The sequence below is a fragment of the Heptranchias perlo genome, chromosome 8 (genome assembly GCF_035084215.1).
Source record: "Heptranchias perlo isolate sHepPer1 chromosome 8, sHepPer1.hap1, whole genome shotgun sequence".
In the NCBI taxonomy this organism is placed as follows: Eukaryota; Metazoa; Chordata; class Chondrichthyes; order Hexanchiformes; family Hexanchidae; genus Heptranchias; species Heptranchias perlo.
This window is the reverse complement of record NC_090332.1, coordinates 32438160-32464419: the sequence shown is the minus strand read 5'-3', so window position 1 is coordinate 32464419 and position 26260 is coordinate 32438160. Positions and strand designations below refer to the sequence as shown.

Genomic DNA, 26260 nt, shown 5'->3' with positions numbered 1-26260 from the left:
ATTCAACAAGATCATGGCTGATCTTCTACCTCATTGCCATTTTCCTGTACTGTCTCCATATCCCTTGATGTCTTTAATATCTAGAAATCTATTGATCTCTGTTTTGAATGTACTCAATGACTGAGCCTCCACAGCTCCATCAGTCTACTCTCAATCATCAGCAAAGTGATGGAAGGTGTCGTCGACAGTGCTATCAAGCGGCACTTACTCACCAATAACCTGCTCACCGATGCTCAGTTTGGGTTCCGCCAGGACCACTCGGCTCCAGACCTCATTACAGCCTTGGTCCAAACATGGACAAAAGAGCTGAATTCCAGAGGTGAGGTGAGAGTGACTGCCCTTGACATCAAGGCAGCATTTGACCGAGTGTGGCACCAAGGAGCCCTAGTAAAATTGAAGTCAATGGGAATCAGGGGGAAAACTCTCCAGTGGCTGGAGTCATACCTAGCACAAAGGAAGATGGTAGTGGTTGTTGGAGGCCAATCATCTCAGCCCCAGGGCATTGCTGCAGGAGTTCCTCAGGGCAGTGTCCTAGGCCCAACCATCTTCAGCTGCTTCATCAATGACCTTCCCTCCATCATAAGGTCAGAAATGGGGATGTTCGCTGATGACTGCACAGTGTTCAGTTCCATTCGCAACCCCTCAGATAATGAAGCAGTCCGAGCCTGCATGCAGCAAGACCTGGACAACATCCAGGCTTGGGCTGATAAGTGGCAAGTAACATTCGTGCCAGATAAGTGCCAGGCAATGACCATCTCCAACAAGAGAGAGTCTAACCACCTCCCCTTGACATTCAATGGCATTACCATCGCCGAATCCCCCACCATCAACATCCTGGGGGTCACCATTGACCAGAAACTTAACTGGACCAGCCATATAAATACTGTGGCTACGAGAGCAGGTCAGAGGCTGGGTATTCTGCGGCGAGTGACTCACCTGCTGACTCCCCAAAGCCTTTCCACCATCTACAAGGCACAAGTCAGGAGTGTGATGGAATACTCTCCACTTGCCTGGATGAGTGCAGCTCCAACAACACTCAAGAAGCCCGACACCATCCAAGATAAAGCAGCCCGCTTGATTGGCACCCCATCCACCACCCTAAACATTCACTCCCTTCACCACCGGTGGACTGTGGCTGCAGTGTGCACCATCCACAGGATGCACTGCAGCAACTCGCCAAGGCTTCTTCGACAGCACCTCCCAAACCCGCGACCTCTACCACCTAGAAGGACAAGGACAAGGGCAGCAGGCGCATGGGAACAACACCACCTGCACGTTCCCCTCCAAGTCACACACCATCCCGACTTGGAAATATATCGCCGTTCCTTCATTGTCGCTGGGTCAAAATCCTGGAACTCCCTTCCTAACAGCACTGTGGGAGAACCGTCACCACACGGACTGCAGCGGTTCAAGAAGGCGGCTCACCACCACCTTCTCGAGGGCAATTAGGGATGGGCAATAAATGCCGGCCTTGCCAGCGACGCCCACACCCCTTGAACAAAAAAAAAAATTCCAAAGATTCACCACCCTCTGAGTGAAAAATTTCTCCTCATCTCAATCCTAAATGGCCTACCCCTCGTTCTGACACTGTGACCCTTGGTTCTAGACTCCCCAGCCAGGGGAAATGTCCACCCTGCATCTACCCGGTCGAGCCCTGTAAGAATTTTGTATGTTTCAATGAGATCACTTCTCATTCTTCTAAACTCTAAAGAATACAGGCCTAGTTTACTCTATCTCTCCTCATACAACAATCCTGCCATCCCAGGAATCAGTCTGGTGAACCTTTGTGCACAGAGAGATAGAAAGCAGAGAGCAGTGGTGAACGGTTGTTTATCAAAATGGAGGGAAGTATACCGTGGTGTTCCCCAGAGGTTGATATTAGGACCATTGCTCTTTTTGATATACATTAATAACCTGGACTTGGGTATACAGGGTATAATTTCAAAGTTTGCCGATGACACGAAATTCAAATGTAGTAAACAATGTGGAGGATATGGACAGACTGGTGAAATGGGCTGACACATGGCAGATGAAATTTAACGCAGAGAAGTGTGAAGTGATACATTTTGGTAGGAAGAATGAGGAGAGGCAATATAAACTAAATGGTACAATTTTAAAGAGGGTACAGGAACAGAGACCTGGGGAGGGGGGGTATGTACACAAGACTTTGAAGGTGGCAGGACAAGTTGAGAAGGCTTTTTTTTTTAAAAAAGTAAATGGATCCTGGGCTTTAATAGAGGCATGGGGGGCTAAATTGGGCTGCGTAGCGCCCATTCTGTAGGCGCTATGCAGACATCTAAACCCGGAAAATGTCATCCGAGGTGCACCCACACTCTTCCGATGTGACGTGCACAGGACGCCATCTTGGTAAAGGTGGTTGCATCTAATGAATGCCAGCAGCATGTAGAGTAGGGAGTTTATGATGTAAATCAGTGTGCAAAGCTGATTTGAAGGGACCGCTGCTATTTTGGTACTCCACACTCCAGCCAACGCGCTGTCTTAACCTCTCACAGCTGAACAGGTCTTAAATGGTATGCAGGACACCCCCCACCCCTCCCCAACCAGCCCTATATAAAGGCATCATGCAGGAGTTACAGGTTAGTTGCTGGATTACTGTTTTTGGAGGTCTCCTATACTTGAATACTAGATCTAGGGGACATAGCCTAAAAATTAGAGCTATGACTTTCAGGAGTGAAGTTTGGGAACACTTCTATATGCAAAGGGTGGTAGAAGTTTGGAACTCTCTTCCGCAAACGGCAGTTGATGCTAGCTCAATTGTTAATTTTAAATCTGAGATTGATAGATTGTTGTTAGCCCCATATCCCTTACTACCTTTGGTTAATGCAGGTATATGGAGTTAGGTCACAGATCAGCCATTATCTCATTGAATGACTGAACAGGCTCGAGGGGCTAAATGGCCTACTCCTGTTCCTATAATAAAGTTTCAATACTCTACAGGGAGTGCGCTGGCTAGCTGACGGGCAACAGCAAGGGCACTGGCGGAGTGGTAGGAGCGGGACAGGAATGCAGTCATCCTGAGAGATGACAGCAAGTTCATGTTCTATGGAGCCACTGCCACTTGCTTCCTCCTGTTATGTGCCACCTTCTGCAGGAAAGTGGGAAGTGTGTCGGTGAGTGTCCTGCAAGATGTTTGGGTGATGTGGTTGTCGTGGTTGAATAGCTGCCAGTGTGTGTGACTTATGAGTTGGTGTGTGGCTTGCAACAGTGATAATGTGTGAGGGTGAGAGGAAGCATCTGTTTGAAAGAGTTTGTTGGTAGGTGGGTGATGGGGGGGTGTAGAGTGTGGAGCAGCAGATGACCCTAGTGGTGCAGTTGGTAGGAGATGCCACTTGAAACTTGAACTCATGCACCTTGCCAACTCATGTTAAACCATTGAACTTCTTCCTGCACTGCATCCATGTTCGTGGTGCTATACTGCTGGCATTGATCTCGTCCCCTACTGCCTCCCAATCCCTCGGGAGCATATGTCTGGAGGGCTTCTTGCACCCCCCACCCCTGCGGATATAGGATACCCCTCCTTCTGTCCACCTCTTGCACCAAGGCCTCTAGTGCATCATCAGAGAACCTTGCTGCACACTCTCGTTGGCCCGGCACAAACACAGTTTGGTGGGGTCTGACCTGCAGATTGGAGGTCGTGGGATGTAGTTTTGTGAAACCTTTATTCAATATTTTAAAATAAAACAACAGTTTTTAAAGACTAGGATTAGACCTGCATCTGTGTTTTACGTTTGTGATTTCTAATTTCCATTCAGACCCGTATCTTTTATATTTTGAAAATATAAGAGACCTGCAAACTTTGAGCTGCCAAGTTGTTGCTCATTAAAAATTCCAGAGTTCCCATTATTACCATTCTTCACTATAGTCCAGCACAGATTTACTTCCCAATGGACTTAAAGCACTTCCTGCAGTCACAGTGCACCTCCCCTTCAAGAGGTGCCGGCTGCCTTTAAGTGGTGCTAGTCGCTCCCGATATCGGGGGCCTCCTGCTGGTGTGTGCAGCCGCTCAACAGTGTAGAAATCGTAGAAATCATCAGGCAGCACGAATGTTGCATGCTGCCTGTATTGCAACCAACAGGCGCGGGTTAATGGCGCACCGTGATCCCAGCGCCCTTTTTCGGGAGTTATCCAATATAACCCCCATAGAGTACAAAAGCAATGAAGTTATGCTAAACCTTTCTAAAACATCAGTTAGGCTGCAGCTGGAGTACTGTGTACAATTCTGGGCACTACACGTAAGGAAAGATGTCAAGGCCTTAGAGAGCGTGCAGAAGAGATTTACTAGAATGGTACCACAGATGAGGGACTTCAGTTATGTGGAGGAGCTGGAGTTGTTCTCCTTGGAGCAGAGATGGTTAAGAGGAGATTTGATCAAGGTGTTCAAAACCATGAATGGCTTTGATAGAGCAAATAAGGAAAAACGGTTTCCATTGGGTAACCAGAGGGCACAGATTTAAGGTGATTTGCAAAAGAACCAGAGGAACATGAGGAAACATTTTTTTACGCAGAATTGTTATGATCTTGAATCCACTGCCTGAAAGGGTGGTGGAAGCAGATTCAGTCATAACTTTCAAAAGGGAATTGGATAAATACTTGAAGGGAAAAGACTTGCAGGGCTAGGGGGAAAAAGCGAGGGAGTGGGGCTAATTGGATAGCTCTTTCAAAGAGCCGGCACAGGCACGATGGGCTGAATGGCTTCTTTCTGTGCTGTAATGTATGATGATACTATGAATATAGATTAGTATGAGGTGGTGCATTTTGGATAATAAATGTCTTAAATTGGGTAGAGGAGCAAAGGGATCGAGGGGTACAGATACACAAATCACTCAAACTAGCGATACAAGTTAATAAGGCCATTTTTTAAAAAGCAAACCAAGCACTGGGGTTCATTTCTAGAGGGATAGAATTGAAAAGCACAGACGTTATGTTAAATTTGTGTAGAACCTTGGTTAGACCACACTTGGAATACTATGCACAGTTCTGGTCTCTATTATATAAAAGATATAGAGGCATTGGAGAAAATGCAAAAAAGATTCACATGGGTCATCCCAGAACTGAGAGGATATGCTTATCAGGAAAGGCTGAACAGGCTGGGGCTCTTCTTTCCTCCAGAAGAGAAGGCTGAGGGATGATCTCATGGAGGGCCTTATGATTATGAAAGGGTTTGATAAGGTCCAGGAGATTCATTAGTGACTAGGGAATTCAGGAGAAACTTCTTTACTCAAAGAGTGGTAAGAATGTGGAACACGTTGCCACCAGCTGTAGTTGAGGTGAATAGCATAGATACATTTAAGGGGATGCTAGATAAGCACATGAGGGAGAAAGGAATAGAAGGATATGCTGATAGGGTTAGTTGAAGAGGGGTGGAAGGAGGCTCATATGGAGCATAAACGCTGGCATAGGGCCAAACACTTGGGCCGAATGGCCTGTTTTTGTGCTATACACTCTATGCAAATCTACATAAATTTCAATCTTGGTGGTGTCTTGCAAAAGACTGTGCTTCAGTGTTCTCCAATTTGTCACCTGTTATTGGCACCAAGTATTCTCAAGTCAGTTACAGCATAGCCAGCTGCAGTATTAAGCTCATTTATTCTACCCCAATAATGTGCCTTGAACCTAACTTTAGAAGGACACCCTGTACTGTATCAGTGTGAATCCTTTTACTTCCCACACATATATATAAATATTAGTCCCAGTTAGAATCGATTTTTGTCTTAAAGCCTTGTATCCACTAAGATATGGGTCGAGATGCCGGAACTCACTCCACAGAAGATCATTATAACAGAGAGAGAAAAAAGACTCATCCCATCAGTCTGGACAGGCTCTGAATGCAGGCTCCAGAAGTCGAAGAGCAGTGTGATAGCTCACCCAATTCTAAAAAGTCATGATGCAGTAAATAAAGTGTATTTTCCAAATTATTAATGTTTGTACTGCTGTAAATCTACACCTCCCTCTTTTCTCCTATGGCTTTTTAAAAAAAAAACGAAGTGCTGGTAACTGAAATTGAGTGAATAATTTAGTTATGCTAAATTGGATTAAATCTACTAGTTAAATGTATGAGGAATCCCTAAATTTTCTTCACAAGATTACAGCATGCTCATGAATGTCCCTCCCCATCTCTTAAAAGTGTACAATAAAGTAATACAAATTGATCATTTTTATTTATGTATTTTAATGGATATGTAGCATTACCTGCTATTTACTTAAATACTCTGTATTCTTGACACAATTATATTGGTATTATTATATTGGTCAGCCATTATATTGGTCTTCAATAAAGTAGTTTAATAATGTTTCAGCTGAGTAAATGATTAGTTACTGTACTATAGCAGTATCTAATTTATAGTACTGATGAAATGTTCATTTTTTTTTGAAGAACTGCAAACTAAAGTTTTGGATCTGGAATTTCGACTTCAAGCTCAGGAGAAAGAAATTAAAAATCATATGAACAAGCTACATGAAATTCAGTTCCAGTTTGAGAAAGCTAAAGCAGATCTTTCAGAGAAAGAACGCAACCTGAATAAGTGCAGAGATGAATTGACCAAGGTGACAGCGCAGTATGAACAAACCAGTACTAAGGTACAGTAGGAGGAATTAATTCACTCTTCAGTTCATAATTTTCCAGCTTTTCAGACTTGGACACCGATATATTCTGTGATTGTAATGTGACTAATCAGTTGAAGTTTTTTCACTTTTCAAAAATCTGTCCAGTGTGCGGTTTTTGGAATAACTTTATACAATACTCTTTGTAACATGCTTTTTTGAAACTCAGTTGTTATTAAGTCTGTTTATATTTTATTTCATGAGTTTGTTGGTTTCATGCCAGCAACCACATTTGTTTTCCTTGCACGAGATAGTGTAGGCTGCTTAAGTATCTGGAAACTGCAACATAACTACATTTAATTGGATCCACCCTCTAATTAATGGTCTTAATTTTTGTTTCCCAATAACAATGGAAACTTGTTTCCATTTTTAAAACTAAGCTGGAAACTGGGTACCTCCATCCACAGTAGACAAACTGTTTTATAGCAAGGTGTACTGCTGCTTGCTGGTATTAGACTACTGTTAAAATTAGACATCCAGAACCTTGTCCCCCTGTGATTAAAGACATGGATCCTAGTCGAGAAGAAGGAGTGGAACTTAAATGAGTAATATTTCCTGGACTTTCTAAAAATTCATAAATAAAAATCAACATTGTTGTAATACGCATGGTCATGTGCAAGTCTTTTCCATATTGTGAATTTTTGGCCATGCAGTAGGGACAAGTACTGAGCAGAGAAGGGACTCTGCCCTATAGGGTGAAAGAAAAAATGGGATGGGAAGTTGCCTTGTGCTACTCTTCAACCACTTTGGTGACAGCTTGAACAGTACAGGCTTAAGCCAATTGCAGATGTACCTTTTTGTTTTGGGAATGGTACATGATACATGAAAACATAAAAAGGGAGAAAATATAAGGTTAAAAAGAGATGCTAAAAATGAAAATAAACATTGCATAATGCAAGATGATGTTGTGACCCCAAACTCAAGATGTTTTCATTTATCTTACAATGCACTGCTAATAAACTTGAAGGCATAATTTTATCTGGGTGTTAACATTATATACATTTATTTCCTGCTTGTATGGAAAGGAGGTTTTTAATATTCAATGTAGGTGAGGTTTATGTCTTTATTTTAACTGGGTCACTTTTGTTGGATTGACATAGTACCTCTTTAAGAGGGCTTCATTTCCATATAATAATGTTGAGTTTGTGTCCTTTTCATCTGATTAGTTCATTTAGTCTGTTACCTTTAGCCCTCTGATACATGGTAATCAAGTAATCCATGCTACTATTACTCTTCCAAAGATTCAATTGGGTCATTGAATTCATGGGACTGGATAGGCAGAATGTCTTCAAGTAATGGCCACTAAACTTGTCTCTGTCCAGCCCTGTTCCTGTCTTGACCTCACCAGCCTAAGGCTTATAGCTGCTGCTATTACTCTCCCTGAACTTCCTGGTCTATAACAAATTCTTTGTGATTAAAGCTGCAAAAGGATAGCAACTTGGTCCATTTCTGCTCTGCACGACACGCCTAGCCACTTAGCTAGCTTTTTTTCCAGTCTTGCATCCTGCTCAATCCTAACAGTGACTCCTGGTCATCCTGATCATCTTGTTCTGACAGGTCTGCCTCCAATGTTCGAGCTAAACTCCTAGTCCAAGTGGGCCTATTCTGAGTGCTTGTCTTGTGTGGCCCCTTTCTCCTCTCGCATCTCTAAATGCTTTGGGGCCTTGAGTAATGGTGAGTGAGGACTGAGTGGGTGTCAGGGCTAGAGCAGGGGATGAATGGATGAGGCCCTGTAAGCTGTGTCATGGAGATCCATGAGTTTTAAAAATATTTTTGAATGAGAAGTTAGGGGTGTAAAGTACTCTCTTTTTCTCATCTACTCTTTTTTTAAAAAAAGATAAAAGGGGACATTGCACAGAGGGTATCCCTCTACCTGTCCCCTATTTTACTGCAAACACTGTTGGCAGTGCGGTAAGATATAACTTTGCAGCTGTGATTCTTTACATGATGAGTTCATGATTTCAGCTGTAATATCCAGAAAATGGGGTAAAGTAAGTGAAGACCAGATGTTTTCCATGAGGAGGTATAAAAAAATCAACAGGTAAATCATCCTTAGCAGCTCTTGTGTAACTCTTAGCAAGTGATCACGTATCAGCATTGTCATAAGTCTGGAGCAGCTTGTCTACTTACTCTCGACTTAAAAACAAGGCAGAACTGTTAAATGGAGTAAAGGAAGCAGTCTAGCATTCAGAATTGACAAGTTAATCTTCAATAAAAGTTCTATCCATGGACACATAGTCTTGAATTAAGAATAGAGGATTCATTTGACCAGAAGTGCAAAAACATTTTCGTGTCCTAATTTTACAGGACATAAGCTGCATCTGAGCGTACAGTTGTGAAACTGATATAACTATCCTTTTGGTCTGTTCTGATCAAACTGCTGACCACCCAACTTCCCTTCCTCGCCCCCATGTTAGCTGATATTATTAACGGCTCCCTCACCTCGGGTACGATCATCCTCCCCTTCAAATCTCCCGTCATCACCTCGCTCCTCAAAAAAACCACCTTCGACTTCTCTGTCACTGCAAACTATCGCCCCATCTTCAACCTCCCTTTTCTCTCCAAAGTCCTTGAACGTGTTGTCGCCTCCCAAATCCGTGCCCATCTTTCCTGCAACTCCATGTTTGAATCCCTTCAATCAGGTTTCTGCCCCTGTCACAGTATTGAAACGACCCTTATCAAAGTCACAAATGACATCTTATGTAACTGTGACCATGGTTAAACTATCCCTCTTCATCCTTCTTGACCTGTCTGCAGCCTTTGACACGGTTGATCGCACCATCCTCCTCCAACTCCATTCCTCTCCTCTCCCTGGGTGGGACTGCGCTCGCCTGGTTCCGTTCTTATCTATCCAGTCATAGCCAGAGAATCACCTGCAATGGCATCTCTTCCCGCTCTCGCACCATTACCTCTGGAGTGCCCCAAGGACCTATCCTTGGCCCCCTCCTATTTCTCATCTACATGCTGCCCCTTGGCAACATCGTGCGAAAAGACGACGTCAGGTTCCACATGTACGCTGACGGCACCCAGCTCTACCTCACCACCACCTCTCTCGACCCCTCCACTCTCTGTCATTTGTCACACTACTTGTCCGACATCCAGTACTGGATGAGCAAAAGTTTCCTCCAACTAAATATTGGGAAGACCGAAGTCATTGTCTTTGGTCCGCACCACAAACTCCGTTCCCTCACCACTGACTCCATCCCTCTCTCTGTCCACTGTGTCTGAGGCTGAACCAAACTATTCGCAACCTTGACATGCTATTTGACCCTGAGATGAGCTCCCAACTGCATATCCGCTCCATCGCCAAGACCGCCTACTTCTACCTCCGTAACATCGCCCGTCTCCACGCCTACCTTAGCTGATCTGTTGAAACGCTCATCCATGCTTTTGTTACCTCTAGACTTGACTATTTCAAAGGTCTCCTGGCTGGCCTCCAATCTTCCACCCTCCAGAAACGTGAGCTCATCGAAAACTCATCCTAACTCGCACCAAGTCCCGTTCTCCCATCATCCCTGTGCTTGCTGACCTACATTGGCTCCCAGTCCGGGAACACCTCGATTGTAAAATTCTCATCCTTGTTTCTAAATCCCTCCTTGGCCTTGCCCCTCCCTATCTCTTTAACCTCCTACAGCCCTATAACCCTCCAAGATCTATGCGCTCCTCCAATTCTTGCCTCTTGCACATCCCCCATTTTAATCGCTTCACCATTGGCGGCCGTGGCTTCAGCTGCCTAAGCCCTAAGCTCTGGAATTGCCTCCCTAAACCACTCCGCCTCTCTACCTCTCTCTCCTACTTTAAGAAGCTCCTTAAAACCTAACTCTTTGACCAAGCTTTTGGTCACCTGTCCTAATATCTCCTTATGTGGTTTGGTGTCAAATTTTGTTTGATAATGCTTCTGTGAACATAAGAACATAAGAAATTGGAGCAGGAGTAGGCCAATCGGCCCCTCGAGCCTGCTCCGCCATTCAATAAGATCATGGCTGATCTGATCCCAACCACAAATCTAAAGAACACAAGAAGTCGGAGCAGGACCCGGCCACATTGCCCCTGGGCCCTCTCCGCCACCCACAGGGCATTGACCGATCCGAACTCAGCTTCATGTCCAATTTCCTGCCCGCTCCCCATAACCCCTAATTCCCTTTACTTCTAGGAAACTGTCTATTTCTGTTTTAAATTTATCTAATGATGTAGCTTCCACAGCTTCCTGGGGCAGCAAATTCCACAGACCTACCACCCTCTGAGTGAAGAAGTTTCTCCTCATCTCAGTTTTGAAAGAGCAGCCCCTTATTCTAAGATTATGCCCCCTAGTTCTAGTTTCACCCATCTTTGGGAACATCCTTACTGCATCCACCCGATCAAGACCCTTCACAATCTTATATGTTTCAATAAGATCGCCTCTCATTCTTCTGAACTCCAATGAGTAGAGTCCCAATCTACTCAACCTCTCCTCATATGTCCGCCCCCTCATCCCCGGGATTAACCGAGTGAACCTTCTTTGTACTGCCTCGAGAGCAAGTATGTCTTTTCTTAAGTATGGAGACCAAAACTGTATGCAGTATTCCAGGTGCGGTCTCACCAATACCTTATATAACTGCAGCAATACCTCCTTGTTTTTATATTCTATCCCCCTAGCAATAAAAGCCAACATTCCGTTGGCTTTCTTGATCACCTGCTGCACCTGCATACCAACTTTTTGATTTTCTTGCACTAGGACCCCCAGATCCCTTTGTACTGCAGTACTTTCCAGTCTCTCGCCATTAAGAAAATAACTTGCTCTCTGATTTTTCCTGCCAAAGTGCATAACCTCACATTTTCCAATATTATATTGCATCTGCCAAATCTCCGCCCACTCACCCAGCCTGTCTATATCCCCTTGCAGGTTTTTTATGTCCTCCTCACTCTCTACTTTCCCTCCCATCTTTGTATCATCTGCAAATTTTGATATGTTGCACTCGGTCCCCTCCTCCAAATCGTTAATATAGATTGTAAAGAGTTGGGGACCCAGCACCGACCCCTGTGGAACACCACTGGTTACTGGTTGCCAGTCCGAAAATGAACCATTTATCCCAACTCTCTGCTTCCTGTTCGATAACCAATCCTCCACCCATGCCAGAATATTACCCCCAATCCCGTGATTTTTTATCTTAAGTAATAATCTTTTATGTGGCACCTTGTCGAATGCCTTCTGGAAGTCTAAATACACTATGTCCACTGGTTCCCCTTTATCCACCCTATACGTTATATCCTCGAAGAACTCAAGCAAATTTGTCAGACATGACTTCCCCTTCATAAAGCCATGCTGACTTTGTCCTATTAAATTATGCTTATCTAAATGTTCCGTTACTGTCTCCTTAATAATAGACTCCAAAATTTTACCCACCACAGATGTTAAGCTAACTGGCCTATAATTTCCAGCCTTCTGCCTACTACCCTTTTTAAATAACGGTGTTACATTAGCAGTTTTCCAATCTGCCGGGACCTCTCCTGAGTCCAGGGAATTTTGGAAAACTATCACCAAAGCATCCACAATCCCTACTGCCACTTCCCTCAAGACCCTAGGATGGAAGCCATCAGGTCCAGGGGATTTATCCGCCTTGAGTCCCATTATTTTACTGAGTACCATCTCCTGAGTGATTTTAATCGTATTTAGCTCCTCCCCCCCGAGAGTCCCCTGTTTGTCCAGTGTTGGGATATTCTTAGTGTCCTCTACTGTAAAGACTGAAACAAAATATTTGTTCAGCATTTTTGCCATCTCCATGTTTCCCACCATTAATTTCCCGGTCTCATCCTCTAAGGGACCTATGTTTGCCTTAGCCACCCTTTTTCTTTTTATATAACTATAGAAACTCTTGCTATCTGTTTTTATATTTTTTGCTAATTTCTTTTCATAATCTAACTTCCCTTTCTTAATCAATCCTTTAGTTACTTTTTGCTGTCTTTTGAAGAATTCCCAATCTTCTATCCTCCCACTAAGTTTGGCTACCTTATATGTCCTTGTTTTTAGTCGGATACTATCCTTGATTTCTTTACTTAGCCACGGATGGCTGTCATTTCTTTTACACCCTTTTTTCCTCAGTGGAATATATTTATTTTGAAAGTTGTAAAATAACTCCCTAAATGAACACCACTGCTCATGTACCGTCTTACCCTTTAATCTATTTTCCCAGTCCACTTTAATCAATTCCGCTCTCATACCATCATAGTCTCCTTTATTCAAGCTCAGTACGCTTGTTTGAGAATCAACCTTCTCACCCTCTAATTGGATATGGAATTCAACCATGTTGTGGTCGCTCGTTCCAAGGGGATCCTTAACTAGGACATTATTAATTAATCCTGACTCATTACACAGGACCAGGTCCAAGGTTGCCTGCCCCCTTGTAGGATCAGTTACATACTGCTCAAGAAATCCATCCCTGATGCACTCAATGAACTCGTCCTCAAGGCTGCTCTGCCCAATTTGATTTGTCCAGTTAATATGATAATTAAAATCCCCCATAATTATGGCTGTTCCCTTATTACATGCCCCGACTATCTCCTGATTAATACTTCTTCCAGCAGAGTTGCAACTATTAGGAGGCCTATATACTACGCCCACTAATGTTTTTTTTCCCTTATTATTCCTTATCTCCACCCAAACTGTTTCATTATCTTGATGCTTTGTCCCAATATCATTTCTCTGTATTACAGTGATTCCTTCCTTTATTAACATAGCCACCCCACCTCCCCTTCCTTCCTGCCTGTCCTTCCTGATTGTTAAATACCCTGGCATATTTAATTCCCAGTCGTTGTCACCCTGCAGCCATGTTTCTGTAATGGCCACAAGATCATACCCATACGTAGTTATTTGTGCCGTTAACTCGTCCATTTTATTACGAATGCTACGTGCATTCAGATAAAGAACTTTCAAATCTGTTTTGTGACGCTTAGTTCCTGCTTTTTCCTTTTTTAACACTTTACCTATTCCTCCATACCTTCTGTCCCTTCCTGTTACGCTTTCCTCTCTCTCCCTGCTCAGGTTCCCAACCCCCTGCCACTTTAGTTTAAACCCTCCCCAACAGCACTAGCAAACACTCCTCCTCGGACAGCGGTCCCGGCCCTGCCCAGGTGCAGACCATCCGGTTTGTACTGGTCCCACCTCCCCCAGAACCGTTTCCAGTGTCCCAGGAATTTGAATCCCTCCCCCTTGCACCATTCCTCTAGCCACGTATTCATTTGAAATATCCTCCTATTTCTACTCTGACTAGCACGTGGCACTGGCAGCAATCCTGAGATTACTACCTTTGAGGTCCTATTTTTTAATTTACCTCCTAACTCCCTATATTCTGCTTTTAGGACCTCATCCCCTTTTTTACCTATATCGTTGGTGCCTATGTGCACCACGACAGCTGGCTGTTCGCCCTCCCCCTCCAAAATGTTCTGAAGCGCTTTGGGATGTTTTACTACTTTAAAGGTGCTATATAAATGCAAGTTGGTGTTGTCTAAGTGACAAATACCAGATTTTAAAAAAATCTTAACTATATTTGACACATTAGAATTTATGAATCTGAGCATTTTTGAAATGATTTGCTCTTTGTTGTGTTAAGTACAATACTTATGGCAGAATAGATTCAGGAATAATGTAAAAGTCATGTTTGTGCTTTTCTGTTTTTTGTTAGTGTGTGATGGTTGAGCAAAAACTGAAGCAGGTGTCTGATGAACTGAGCTGCTATAGGCAAAATGCTGACAGTACACGTTGCAACTTAGAGCAGAAGTTGAAAGACAAGGAAAAGGACTTCCAACAGGTGATTAAAATACAATTACAGTACTACTGCATTAGCCTTAATTGTAATCAAAACCTTTTTGAGTAAAAATGTATTACATTATAGTTTGATGGTGAAAATAGGCAGTTTCCGTGTATCATTGTCCAATGTAACTGGCACGTGGGACCTGAAATCCAGAGACACAGGGATGAATTTCCTCAGTTCTTCTCCCCATCCTCTGTCATAACTTTGGGATTTTCAACAAAGTTATGGTGGCGGAGCAGGAGAATCCCTGAAGAAATTCAACCCTTAGCTAAGCATACTATTACTAGTAGAGACCATAAAGAGAAAGAACTATCAAAGATTGCCAATCCCATAATCTTGAGTTGTGGCAAATGCTGAAATGATACATCACCAAATATAGTTAAATTCTGTTTTTAGCCAAGCGTCTGAAAACTGTAGAGATGTTTTTCATGTTTCTGCACTTTTGGTGTCCTAAAAACATGAATGTTGAGAAATAATATTTTAAATGTGTGGTATTGGGCAGTGTTGTCCAATAGAAATTGCTAACTAACCACAGGTGTGGCTACAGTGACACTGTTTCAGCCACACGCACATACTTTAGTAGAAAAAGCATTACGTACAATACAGATAAATGTAACACGTGTGTATTTACTTAACAAACAAGATGAGTGTTGCGATCACATTCCCAACGATGGTGTCTATTACTCATTTTTTATTTACTGATTAAAATTGCCACATCAGCATTCCCAATTAGCCACATGTGGCTAGGAGCTAAGATATTGGACAACACTGGTACAAGGTGGTGCAAGTGTTGAAGTACCAGCTTGCAGGTCTTTGGTGTGGTGGGTTGTGAGTTTGATTCTTAGCTCTGTTGCAAAACTGCTAGAATGTGGTGACTGGAGTCTCTGTGCCACTCCACAGAGAGTGACACAGTCAGAGAAAGGCTAAAGGAAGAGAAAGTTGTTTACAGGCTTCTGCACCACCTGGCAGATAATTTGATGGACAGAAAGGGCTATAAGTCTACCGATCCCATTTTGAGGCCACATTAACGATTTCAGCAGGTTAAAATCATCCCCATTGTCTCTAAACAGCACTTGTGTAGGAAAGTCGGCCCTTGTATTTTTTTGATGCAGATAATCTTGCATTGGGATATAGTTTTAAATATTTGGGTGAGGATTATAAGCGAGTGCATGTAGTATATGAGAAATTTCATGAAAATGTTCCTCAAAGGCTACCTTCATGCATAATGACACAATTGCACATGACTTGCGCTTGCACCTAGTCACTTGGGGTGTCTTAAAGTCCTCTCTGTGTCAGAGTGGAAAGATGTTACGAAGCGTTGGTGGTCAGCAACTACCACCGTATGTTACTGCATACCTCTTGAGCCTTTGTGACTTTTTGGGAAAATAGAAAATGTGCAGGTTAATGACGTGCAGGCAGATTCAGCTGTAGGGCCTAATTTGTGTGAAGATGCTTGTAACCTGTTTAATTTATCCTCACAGTAGTATGGTTGAGATAGAAAACTATATGAATTGTGGACTTGAATCTATGCCCCGCCACTCTTGGGATGTTTAGCATTTGAACTCCAAACATACATCTTCTACTGTGCTGCCTGCTAATCTATTATTTTTGAAATTATAAAGTATTTGTATTTAATCTCTAATTATCTATTGTACAGGAACTTTCTCATCAGAAACACTCCCTGCAGAGCCTGGATCAACAATTCAGCCAAATGAAAAATAAACTGAACCAGGAGTTGCAACAAGCTAAAAATGATTACAATGTTCTGCAGTCGGAAATTGATAAAGTATGTATTTTTGGACTCAAAATTGATGTAACTAATGGGCGCAACTTGCAATATTGAATTATCTGAATTAATCCACTTAGTTAAAAATTTAGATTCCTGTTGTCCAATTTCTGAAGCACTAAGTTTACCCAACCTCTGAATGTTGCATTCCACTTGTTACACATTAAAGCCAATGTGAACTGTTATTCAGACAAGTAAATTTCTTCATTTTGGTGCACAGAGTCTTTTAGGTCTGGGTTTTAAGGTTTCTATTCAGATATGCTATCATTATTTCCAATGTAGGAGAACAACGTACTAATGTTAGAAAATATTTGAGTTTTGCCTATGAGCAATAAGAGATCAAGAAATTGAAATAAGTAACATTTGAAATTATATTTCTTGGTTACAGGTATCAGCACAAAAACAGAAACTGGAAAGAGAACTGGATGAAATCAGGCAGAAATTATGTCGTTCTGACCAAATGCTAAAGGCAAATCAGACAAAAGAAAATGACCTGAAGAAAAAGCTTGAAGTAAGATTTAATAAATTTAAAATGTATTTTAGAAGAATAGTCAGTTCTACTTTGCATTTTTTTAAAAATCACTTAACAGGTGCTTTGTGTGAAAGAAAAGTGTTGGCTATTTTTTCCCTGGTTATATGGTCGTATGCTCAGTTTTGTATATAGAGGCTAGACTGCACTGAAAAGGCAAAATCACTGATATTTAATCTACTTGCTATGTCAACAACATTTATATACAGTCTTTAATGTAGAAACCATCCTAAGGCACTTCACTGAGGTATGAGGTAAATAAGATGTTGAGCCAAAGGACAGATTAGGAAGTGTGAGGAGGAACTGTTAAGAGGTGGATTTATGGAGCGTCTTAAAGGATGTCAAGAAGTGGGGGTGTTTAGAAAGGGAATTCTAGAGCAGTGCCTAGGCGGCTGAAGGCATGGCTGCTAGTGGTGGGAAGGGAGAGGGGATGTACAAGAGGCTGAGTCAGGAACAGAGAGTTTGGCGGGGAGGGGGTGGGGTAGTTGTAGGGCATGAGAAGGTTATAGAGAAAGGAAGGGTGATATTATGGAATGATGAAAATTCTAAATTTGAGCTATAGGGGGAGAGCGCCAGTGTAGGTCATGGAGGACAGGGGTGATAGAAGAGCGGGACTTGGTGCGGAATAGGATACAGACAGTAGAGTTTTGGATGAGCTGCGGAAGGTGAAGGATGGGAAGCTCACCAGGAGAGCATGGAGGTAACTGAGGCATAGATGGAGGTTTCAGTGGTAGATGGGCTGAGGTAGGGCAGAGACTGGTGATCTTAGGAACTTTTTAAATTTCCTGTTGTGAATATTGAATGCTGCTTAGTAATTAGTAGTAACAACTATTCAAGGTTGTTTTCAAAATGATTCAAATTTATTTTATTCAGCCCTATTTATTCAGATTCTGTTTGTATTATGAATTTGAGGCAGAAACAGATTTTTATTAACATAATTTTTTCCTAACAGGATATTCAGAAGGAAAGAAACTGTCATAGCAACCAGCTTGAGCAAAATTCTACACAAATTCACCAACTGGAAGATGAACTAAAGAAAACCAAACAGGATTTTAACCATACCTGGAATTTTGGGGAAGAGATGAAAAGTAAAACTCTTTAATCAATAGCCATGTAGATTATACAAAATTCAAGAAAACTGATTAATTTGAAGTATTTCCCCAACTAGTTGATTTTTGAAAATAATTGTTTAAGAATCTGCTCTGTTGTAGGAGATATTTCAAACTGCAGTTTGAGACCAACTTCTGTGTCTCCGCAAATCAGCAACGGGACTGTTATTGCGCAGCTCTGTTTAAATGGCGATCAGCATCTTTTCCTGGACTATCTGGCTCTTAATCAGAATCCAGGACAATGAAGGATACTGATTTTACAATGATTTCCTATAGAGCTGGTTGATCATGATTTCATGGCCAACAGCTGAATAGCTCCTTGCTAATTATAGAGATCTGAAACGGTAGGTTTCTGTAGGCAAGGGAAAATAAAACTGAAAATTCAAATAACTCCTACAAAAACAGAATTTTAAGCTGTGTTTTTTGATTGCCTGAATGGTATTGCCTAAACCCCGCCAAACTCAACGAACAGGCAGTCGCACCCGCTCAGCCCAGTGCAGCGGGTAAGGTCAGTCACAGAGAGATCAGAGATCTTTCTTTATTGACCCACTCCTCCCTTGCCTTTCAACTTTAACCATAAGAAAGCCTATTGGGTTCATATTTAATTAATTGATTTGAATATCATGTGTTTCATTAGATTAGAAATTTTATTTTTCTTGTTTGTTTCTCAGCCTGTTTTTTTTCTGCCTTAAATTAAAAACATTAGCTATAGACACAAAGAAAATCTGCAAATGCTGGAAATCTAAAATCAAAACCTTGGTTGCTATTTTGAGAATAATTGACGAGGATAAGTGCCATTTGCCTGGTAATTAAGAGAGTACAAAATGGAGCACAAAATAAAATGTTTTGCTAATGTGTTACAATTAGAATCATATATTATGTAACTTTCTAGACCTATGTCTATAGAATGGTGTTACAATGAAAAGCTGAGGTGAGACGGCTTTCACTCAACACAACGTTGTTTTTCTAAAAACAGCAACAAGCTCTGAATTTCTTATTCTTAAAATATCTTATGATCATCTTGGAGTAGTAGAGTGCTTGCGATTCATCATGGTATCTTCTGCTGTGGGAGGTGCCAAGTGGAGGCCAAGCACTCTCCATAAGGAGGGAGGAAAAAATAATGGAGGGTTAGTTCATCCTTTATCTTGTACACCCCCTAGTGGCAGATCATTGAGCAGCAATGGTGGATGCCTTGGAGTAGGACTATTGTCCTTTATCATGGAGAGATTATCAAAAGGAGGAAAAAAAAGTTGTCAAAAATCTACTTTTCTTTCATTTAAAAAAAATACTTTTCCAACAAATTCTCTAGTTAATAATAGCAGGGCAATTTTAAAAATGTTCTACGTCTTAACTGCTGTACTGACTTTAGATTATAAACACAATAATGCAAGCATTTTAAAAGCAAACTAATATGTATAATATGAAAGATGCAGAGGTAGCTGTTCGGTAGTTTTGATTCTACTATTAGACTAGCCTGCATGGTGATTCAGGATGCCCCAATCAGTTGGGCAGGATATTATGCCATGGTCAACTTTAGAATAATACCTCAGATTAAGGCATGTGTGGAATAAAGGAAAATAGGTCTTAGATACAAAATATATGAATTAATAAGTCTGTTATTGTTTCTCAAAGGTTTTCTACACAAATTCAAATTTATTTAACTTTGATGAGGGGAGATTTCCTCAGTGTAGTACAGCATGTTTAAGAACGAACAGTTGCAGTTTCTTCACACATAGCACACAGAGGAAATCTTCCTTTCCCACCAATGTGGTAAATGTAGCTTTTTGAATATTAGTTAACTCTATTGCAAGACCAACATGATTTCACCTCTTTATCTGAATTTTCACTTGCAGATATAATTATACCTTTCTTCTTATTACTAGGTAAGAACACTGCTCAGGAAACCGAGCTAAAAAGCCTTCGACAAAAACTGGATGAACAGAGCAGGTCAATGTGTGTAAATACAGAAAACCTTAAACAACAAATTTTTCAGCTGAAAATGGAACATGACTCTGCTCTTAAGGACATGAAAGAGAAAGAAAGAAATATAGAGCAATTGAATGTTCAAGTTGGCACAATGGAAAATGAGTTTGAAGAATTACAAAAAAACATGCAATTAAAGGAAAAGGCATTTCAAGAACTAAAGGGGGAAAATAGTTCTCTGACTCAGTGGAAGGTGGAAAATGTGCATTTTGTAGATAATTTTAAATGTGAAAAGGAGGGGATAGAGAACAAAATTAAAGAATTGGAGCAGAGTCTTGAAGTTGCTCTGAATAAAAATCAAGAACAAGAGCAGAATCTAGAGGTTTATCAGTGCAAGAGCATGCAGCAGTCTGAAAAGCTGAAGTTACTTGAAGATGAAAAGGAGAATTTGCAAAGACAGATAGATAATCTAAAGCATATGCTAGACAACAAAACGTCTGAGTTAGAAACACAAAAGCAGACCTTTGAAGAATTAATGAAAAAAGCAAGGCAAGAGGAACAGAAACATGGAAAGGATGTAGAAAACCTGAGCTTGAACATCTCTCAATTAACATCACAGATAGCTGAGCTGGAAAAGAATTTGCAACAAGAAACCAATACAGTTGAGAAACTAGAAGAGTCTCAACGTGCATTGAAACTTGATTATGAAAATGTCAGTAATCTGGCAAAGTCAAAAGATTGTTTGATTGAACAAAAGGAAACTGAAATTTTGAATTTGAAGGACAGTATTTCACAGATCACACATAATCTTGAAGAGCAGCTTGCCAAAGTTGAGGCAGAGAAAAATAATTTAATAGAGGAGTATAGAAAAAGCATGCTTGACAAAGTTGAAGTTGAAAATGCAAAGTCGACACTTGAAAATTACCAACAAGATATCTCTGCCTTTAAGGAGCAGATTATTTCTTTAGAATCCTCTCTGAAGCTTGAAAAGCATCTTCGATCTGAGACACAGAATAAGTATGAAACTCTATTAAAACTGAGAGAAGAACTGGAAGAAAAAATTGAGGAGACAGAAAAGAAACATGAGAACTCGCAAACAGAAGTGGAGCAAGAAATTCATCAGCTGAAAATGACTGTTTTTGGACAACGGGAACATGTTGAAGCATTGCAAGCTACTATAGATGAGAAAGATAAATCTATTCAAAATTTTGCACAAGAACTTGAGAGTAATGTGAATAATTTGAAATGTTTGCAGATAACCAACAAAGAGTTAGAAACAAAACTGGAAGTTTCTCTTCAGTCTGAGAAGTGCATTCAGGAAAAAGAAGAGTTAATTAGTTTGAAGGAAAATGAACTGGTATGGCTTTCTGAGGAAAATGAAGAACTGAAAGCCTCCATCAATACTTTGATGCAGGAAAATATGGAGTTGAACAAAAAGAATTCTAGTTTTGCTGATGTACTGAAAATAAATGAAGCTATGTTGCAAGAACAGACCACAAAATATGAAGAAGCTGCCACTAAAGAGATCATGCTTAAAAATCTGTGTGGAGAACTAACTGAAAAACAAAGATTGCTGGAAAACACAGTAGCAGCCAAAGAAAGTGATATTAAGCAATTATTGGAAAAGATGAATGAGAAGGAAACTAGGGAAGATGGATTAATGCATCAGTATGCTGCGTTAGAAGGAGAATTAAAAAATCTCCAAGAAATGTGTAGTGCATTGGAAGAAAACAAAGATTTCTTGGAAATGCAGTTATCTGAGAGATCAAAGGAATTATTGATTAGAAATGCAGAAGTAGAGGAGCTGGAAAGAAAACATACTGAGGGTTCTGCTGATTATAATGCCAAAGTTATAGGCTATGAGGAAAAGGTTAAAGCAATGATTAAAGAAATAGGGGACCTGCAGACACAGCTAGAGAAGATGGAAGAAATTGATCATTTAAAAAAGGAACTTTCTGAATCTTATGCAAGACAAAATAAAATGCAGGAAGATCACAATGAATTACTTCAGGAAAAAGAACAATTGACAAGTCTGATAACAAAGCAAGAAAGAGAATTTAATGATTTAAGAGGAGAACAAGCTGAAAAAGAAACTGTTTTTGCAACAAAAATGGAAAAACTTGAAAGTGATTTGAGTATAGTGCAGTCTGAAAATATTAAAAACAGTGAGTTAATTGCAGAGAAAAATCTTATTTCAGACCAATTAAAAGATACAATGATAACAAAAGAAATCGAACTTCAGAGGCTTCAAGTCCAACTTCAGCTTCTCCAGATGGACCTTGAAGATAAAGAGGCGTCTTTACAATCTTGTATTTCCCAAATGGAACAAATGCAGATTGACAACAGCAATGTGGAGAGTAAGTTTCAGCATTGTGAGGAGAAAAGGATTCTTCTGGAGAAAGAATTAAGTACAATGCAGGCAGAGATGGAAGCTATGCAATTGAAATTTAGTGAAAGCAAGAACCATGAAGAATCTTTGCTGGGACAAATAACTCTGCAGAGGCAAACTATTGAAGAGCTGAAGAGTGAATTTGAAAAACAAAAAGAGGATCTTGGTCGCCTTCATTCCTTGGAAAATCAGCTTAATGAAAGTCAGACCAAATTTAAACAGAAAGCAGAGGAGCAATGTCAGCTAAGAGAAAAAGAGATATTGGAGCTTCAAGAGAAGCTGTTTCAGTCTGAATCTCAGATAAGTGATTTAATGAGTCGAAATAGCGATATTGAATCTCGAATGGATTCTCTACAGCAGGAGTTAAAAGTACAAATGCAAATTGCTTTGAGCAGCATGGAGAACACACTGCAACAGAGTGAGGAGCAAAGAGCTCTTGTGCAGAAAGACTTGAATAAAGTGCAGTCTGAACTATCAACTATGCACCTGCATTTCATTGAAAAAAAGAATCGTGAAGAATCTTTGATGGAACAGATAGCTCTGCAAAGGAGAACTATTGAGGATCTGAAGAGTGAACTTGAAAGGAGTAAAGAGCAGGAAGTGCAGCTCCTTCATTCTTTGGAAAACATGAAAAATCAGCTCAATGCAAGTCAAATCAATAGTAAACAGGAAGCAGAGGAAGAGTATCGTCTGAAAAATAAGGAAATATTAGAGCTAGGGGAGAGTTTCTCTCTGGCTCAGTTACAATTGAATGACTTAATCATTCAGTGTCCACTTGAGTCTTCACAGCAAAAGTTAAAAAATGAATGCGAGAACATTATGCAACATGAGAATAAAGAAACTCCAGCAGAAAAATATACTGTCCTCCTGCGAGAGTTTTCATCATGCCAGCTTGCCAAAGAAAATCTTGAGGCATCCTTACAACAGGCAGACAAAAGATATGAAGACTTGGAGAACGCATCTAAAACCATGCAACATGAGAAGACACTGTTAACAGTACAACTTGATAACTTAATTCCATGCATTGGTATATGTGGAAAAAACAGTTGCTTGGCTGAAAAAAAACGGGTTCTTACAAATGAGACGAGGCACTCCGGGGTTGAAAAAGCTTTCCTTCAGACTGAACTTGAGAGGCTTAATGCTGAAAATGAAAGTTCAAATACATGCCCCGGTCAAAATGAAAACATTGAATCTATAATTATTTCAGATGAACTACAACAGTGCATCAAACATCAAAACCCCTCTTATGATGATTTAAAACATTCTAATGAACAGCTGAAAGAACAGGTTATGAAAATAAAGCAAAAGCTGTTCTCTTATCAGCATCAAAATGGAAAATTACATGAACAGCATTGTAATACTGTGTCAAAGGTGTCTGAGTTACAGTCTATTATTGCAGCTTTGGAAACTGAAAAAGCTTCACTGTTGACTAAAGTAGATTTAACTCAAAAAAATATTGATCTAGATACTGAAGAATACAAAGATGTAAAAGGAGAGATGATTGTGTCCCAAGAAACTGGACATCAAAACATACCAGAAGAGAAAGAGATGGCTGATCATGTTGAGAATGATTCATCAGGTGGAAAGAAAAACTTTTTAAACGCAATTGAAAAAAGTAATGATGCAATGGAAGAACTAAAGGCAGAATTGTCCTTATTACAGAGTAACTTGATTGAAGCACAGGCTGCCTTATCTGGAACAAAGATTGAGAAAGTAACCCTCCAAGCTGAGTTGAGAGTACTTGAATCATCATTAGAAAGTGCACACCTTCATGTGTCAGAGCAGAAAGAGTGCTTACAGCAGCTAGAGAAGATGATTCAGGAAAAAGATTCCATAATTTTACTCCATCAGCAGTTAAAGAAGCATTCAACCAACCTGACCGTAAATGACCAAGCTATCTTTTCCATAAAAGACACTCACCTGAAGATGAAAACTGTGGGACTGGAAACTTGTTCCGTGACTTCTGAGCAGACCATGACATTACTCAGAGAACAACTTCAGAAGCAACAAGATACTGCAGATGAAGAGATCCAAGAATTGCATCAAACGTTAACTGCAACAAATCAAGAAAAGAAAGTGCAGTTGTTGGAAGAGGAGATGCACCATTTATGTAATGAATTGAAGTCCTCTGCTCTTGAAAATCAGAATCTTTCTGATAAAGCAAAAAGTCTAGAGGAAGAGTTCATTAATGTGGGACTACAGCTGCAGGTGGATAAAGTTAAATTGTCTGATGCAACTAAGATGTTGGAGAGCCTAGAGATGGATAAAAGAGAAAGGAATGAGCAGTTCCTTGAACTTAAAAATGAACTGAAACGAGCAAAGTCGGATAAAGGTAATTTAGAAAAACATATCCTCGAAATGGAAGTTGACCTTGACGAATTGCAGATCAGGAAGCATACTTTGGAAAAGGAACTTGAATCAAGTCAAAAGGGCATTTCTGTTCAGACAGAAAAGCTAACCGAGCTTGAAACAGAAAATAACGGGGTTATTCAGGAGCTTAGCACTTTAGCTGAGACAAATAATGAATTGGAGCAAACCTGTAAAAGGTTAAAGACTAAAGTGCAAGAGCTTGAAGCAGAGAAAATCTACACTGCTAATACAATTGGGGTGCTTGAAGCTGAAGTAAAGAAACAAATCAGTCAGCTACAAACTGCTGTGGAACAAATGGAGAAAGTTTCAAAGGAAAAGGAAGATGTGATGCAGCAATTCCAATATTTGGAAAAGAATGCTATGTTGGACACAGAAGGAAGGGAGGCATTCCAGAAGCAACTGAATCAGTTGAAGGAAGAAAATGTATCTGTGCTGGAACAGACTGAAGCCATGCAAAACAAGCTTAATGTAATAGAACTTGAAAAGTTGAAATTACTCCAATCCTTGGAGTCCTCTCTGTTGGAAAAGAGTGAAGTTGCAGCAAGGTTGAACTCCACCAAGGCAGAAGTAGTTGAAATGCGGTATGCCATTGAGAAACTTAAAGTGCGTATTGAAGCAGATCTGAAAAAAAGCCAGCATATGGCCGAAAAACTCAAAGTAAGTGATCGAAAAGCAGACTCCCTTCAAGATAAGATTGAAGCACTTGAACGGGAGCTTCAGGCTTCTGAAGAAAATATGGAGGACATAGTATTGCAAGCTGAAACTGCAAAGGAACAGGTTGAGATATTGGAGGAAGAGAAGAAAACTATTACTGAAAAACTGGAGCTATTGGCTGTGGACCTCAATACCTTCTCCACCGAGAAACAAGATCTAGAAAAACAACTGCAGCAAAGTCAGGAAAAGTTAGAAATTCATTGCTCAAATTTGTCAAGAAACTCTGAAGCGGCTGAAAGTGAAAACCTCAAAATGGCAGAAGCCTATGAAAGTTCTATTACTGAGCTACAGTCCCAAATTAACCATTTAAATGAAAAGGTGAAAGTTTGCAATGAAGAGTTGGAAAAACTGAGAGAAAAAGAGAAAAATTACCTCGATCAAAATTCATGTTTGGAATGTGAAAATGTTCAGCTGTCCAACCAACTTCATGAAGCTGATAGGTTAAATATGGAACTACAATCTGCAAATACAATATTAAGTAAAGATCTTCAAGAAATTCATCAGCAGTTGGATGAGCACATAGAAAAGAAAGAGCAGCTTCAGCAACAGATTGCAGATGTGGAGCAATTGAAGCAGCAAGATTCAAAAGATTTGTGTAACTTACAGATTGAGATGGAGAACTTAAAGAAAGAGCATAACAATTTGCAGATGGCAGCAGCTGAATCTCAGCAAGCAGCACAGGATCTGTCAGCTGAGCATACAGCAATGCAAGTCACTAAGGAAAATTCTGAGAAGCAACTACAAAATGAGCTACAGATTGCTCAGTTGCAAGCTTCTGCACTCCTTAGTCAGGTATAATAATTTCACCAAAACTATTTCGTTAACTCTTTGGTTTACACGGTTCTTCTGTTCAGCATAATCATTATATCCAAGCGGAGAGGTTTAGGAAGGGAATTTAAGAGAGTGGACCTAGGCGGCTGAAGGCTCAATGTTATTACCAATGGCAGACAGGGAATTTTGGGAGAATATACGAGAATATTTGTTGTTCCTGATTTCATACATACACCATTATTCGTAGTTCATGTGCTAACA

At 40.6% G+C, this 26260-nt stretch overlaps 1 protein-coding gene across 1 annotated transcript in view; it reads left to right on the top strand.

Annotated features, from left to right (window-relative positions):
- The window catches only part of cenpf (centromere protein F), a 55817-nt gene that overhangs the window by 15772 nt on the left and 13785 nt on the right, over positions 1-26260 (top strand). Inside the window, exons 6-11 of the mRNA XM_067988917.1 lie at positions 6395-6597; positions 14280-14405; positions 16066-16194; positions 16583-16705; positions 17676-17811; positions 19716-26020. Coding sequence (XP_067845018.1) covers positions 6395-6597; positions 14280-14405; positions 16066-16194; positions 16583-16705; positions 17676-17811; positions 19716-26020 — 7022 coding nt within the window. The remainder of the gene's footprint in view (positions 1-6394; positions 6598-14279; positions 14406-16065; positions 16195-16582; positions 16706-17675; positions 17812-19715; positions 26021-26260) is intronic.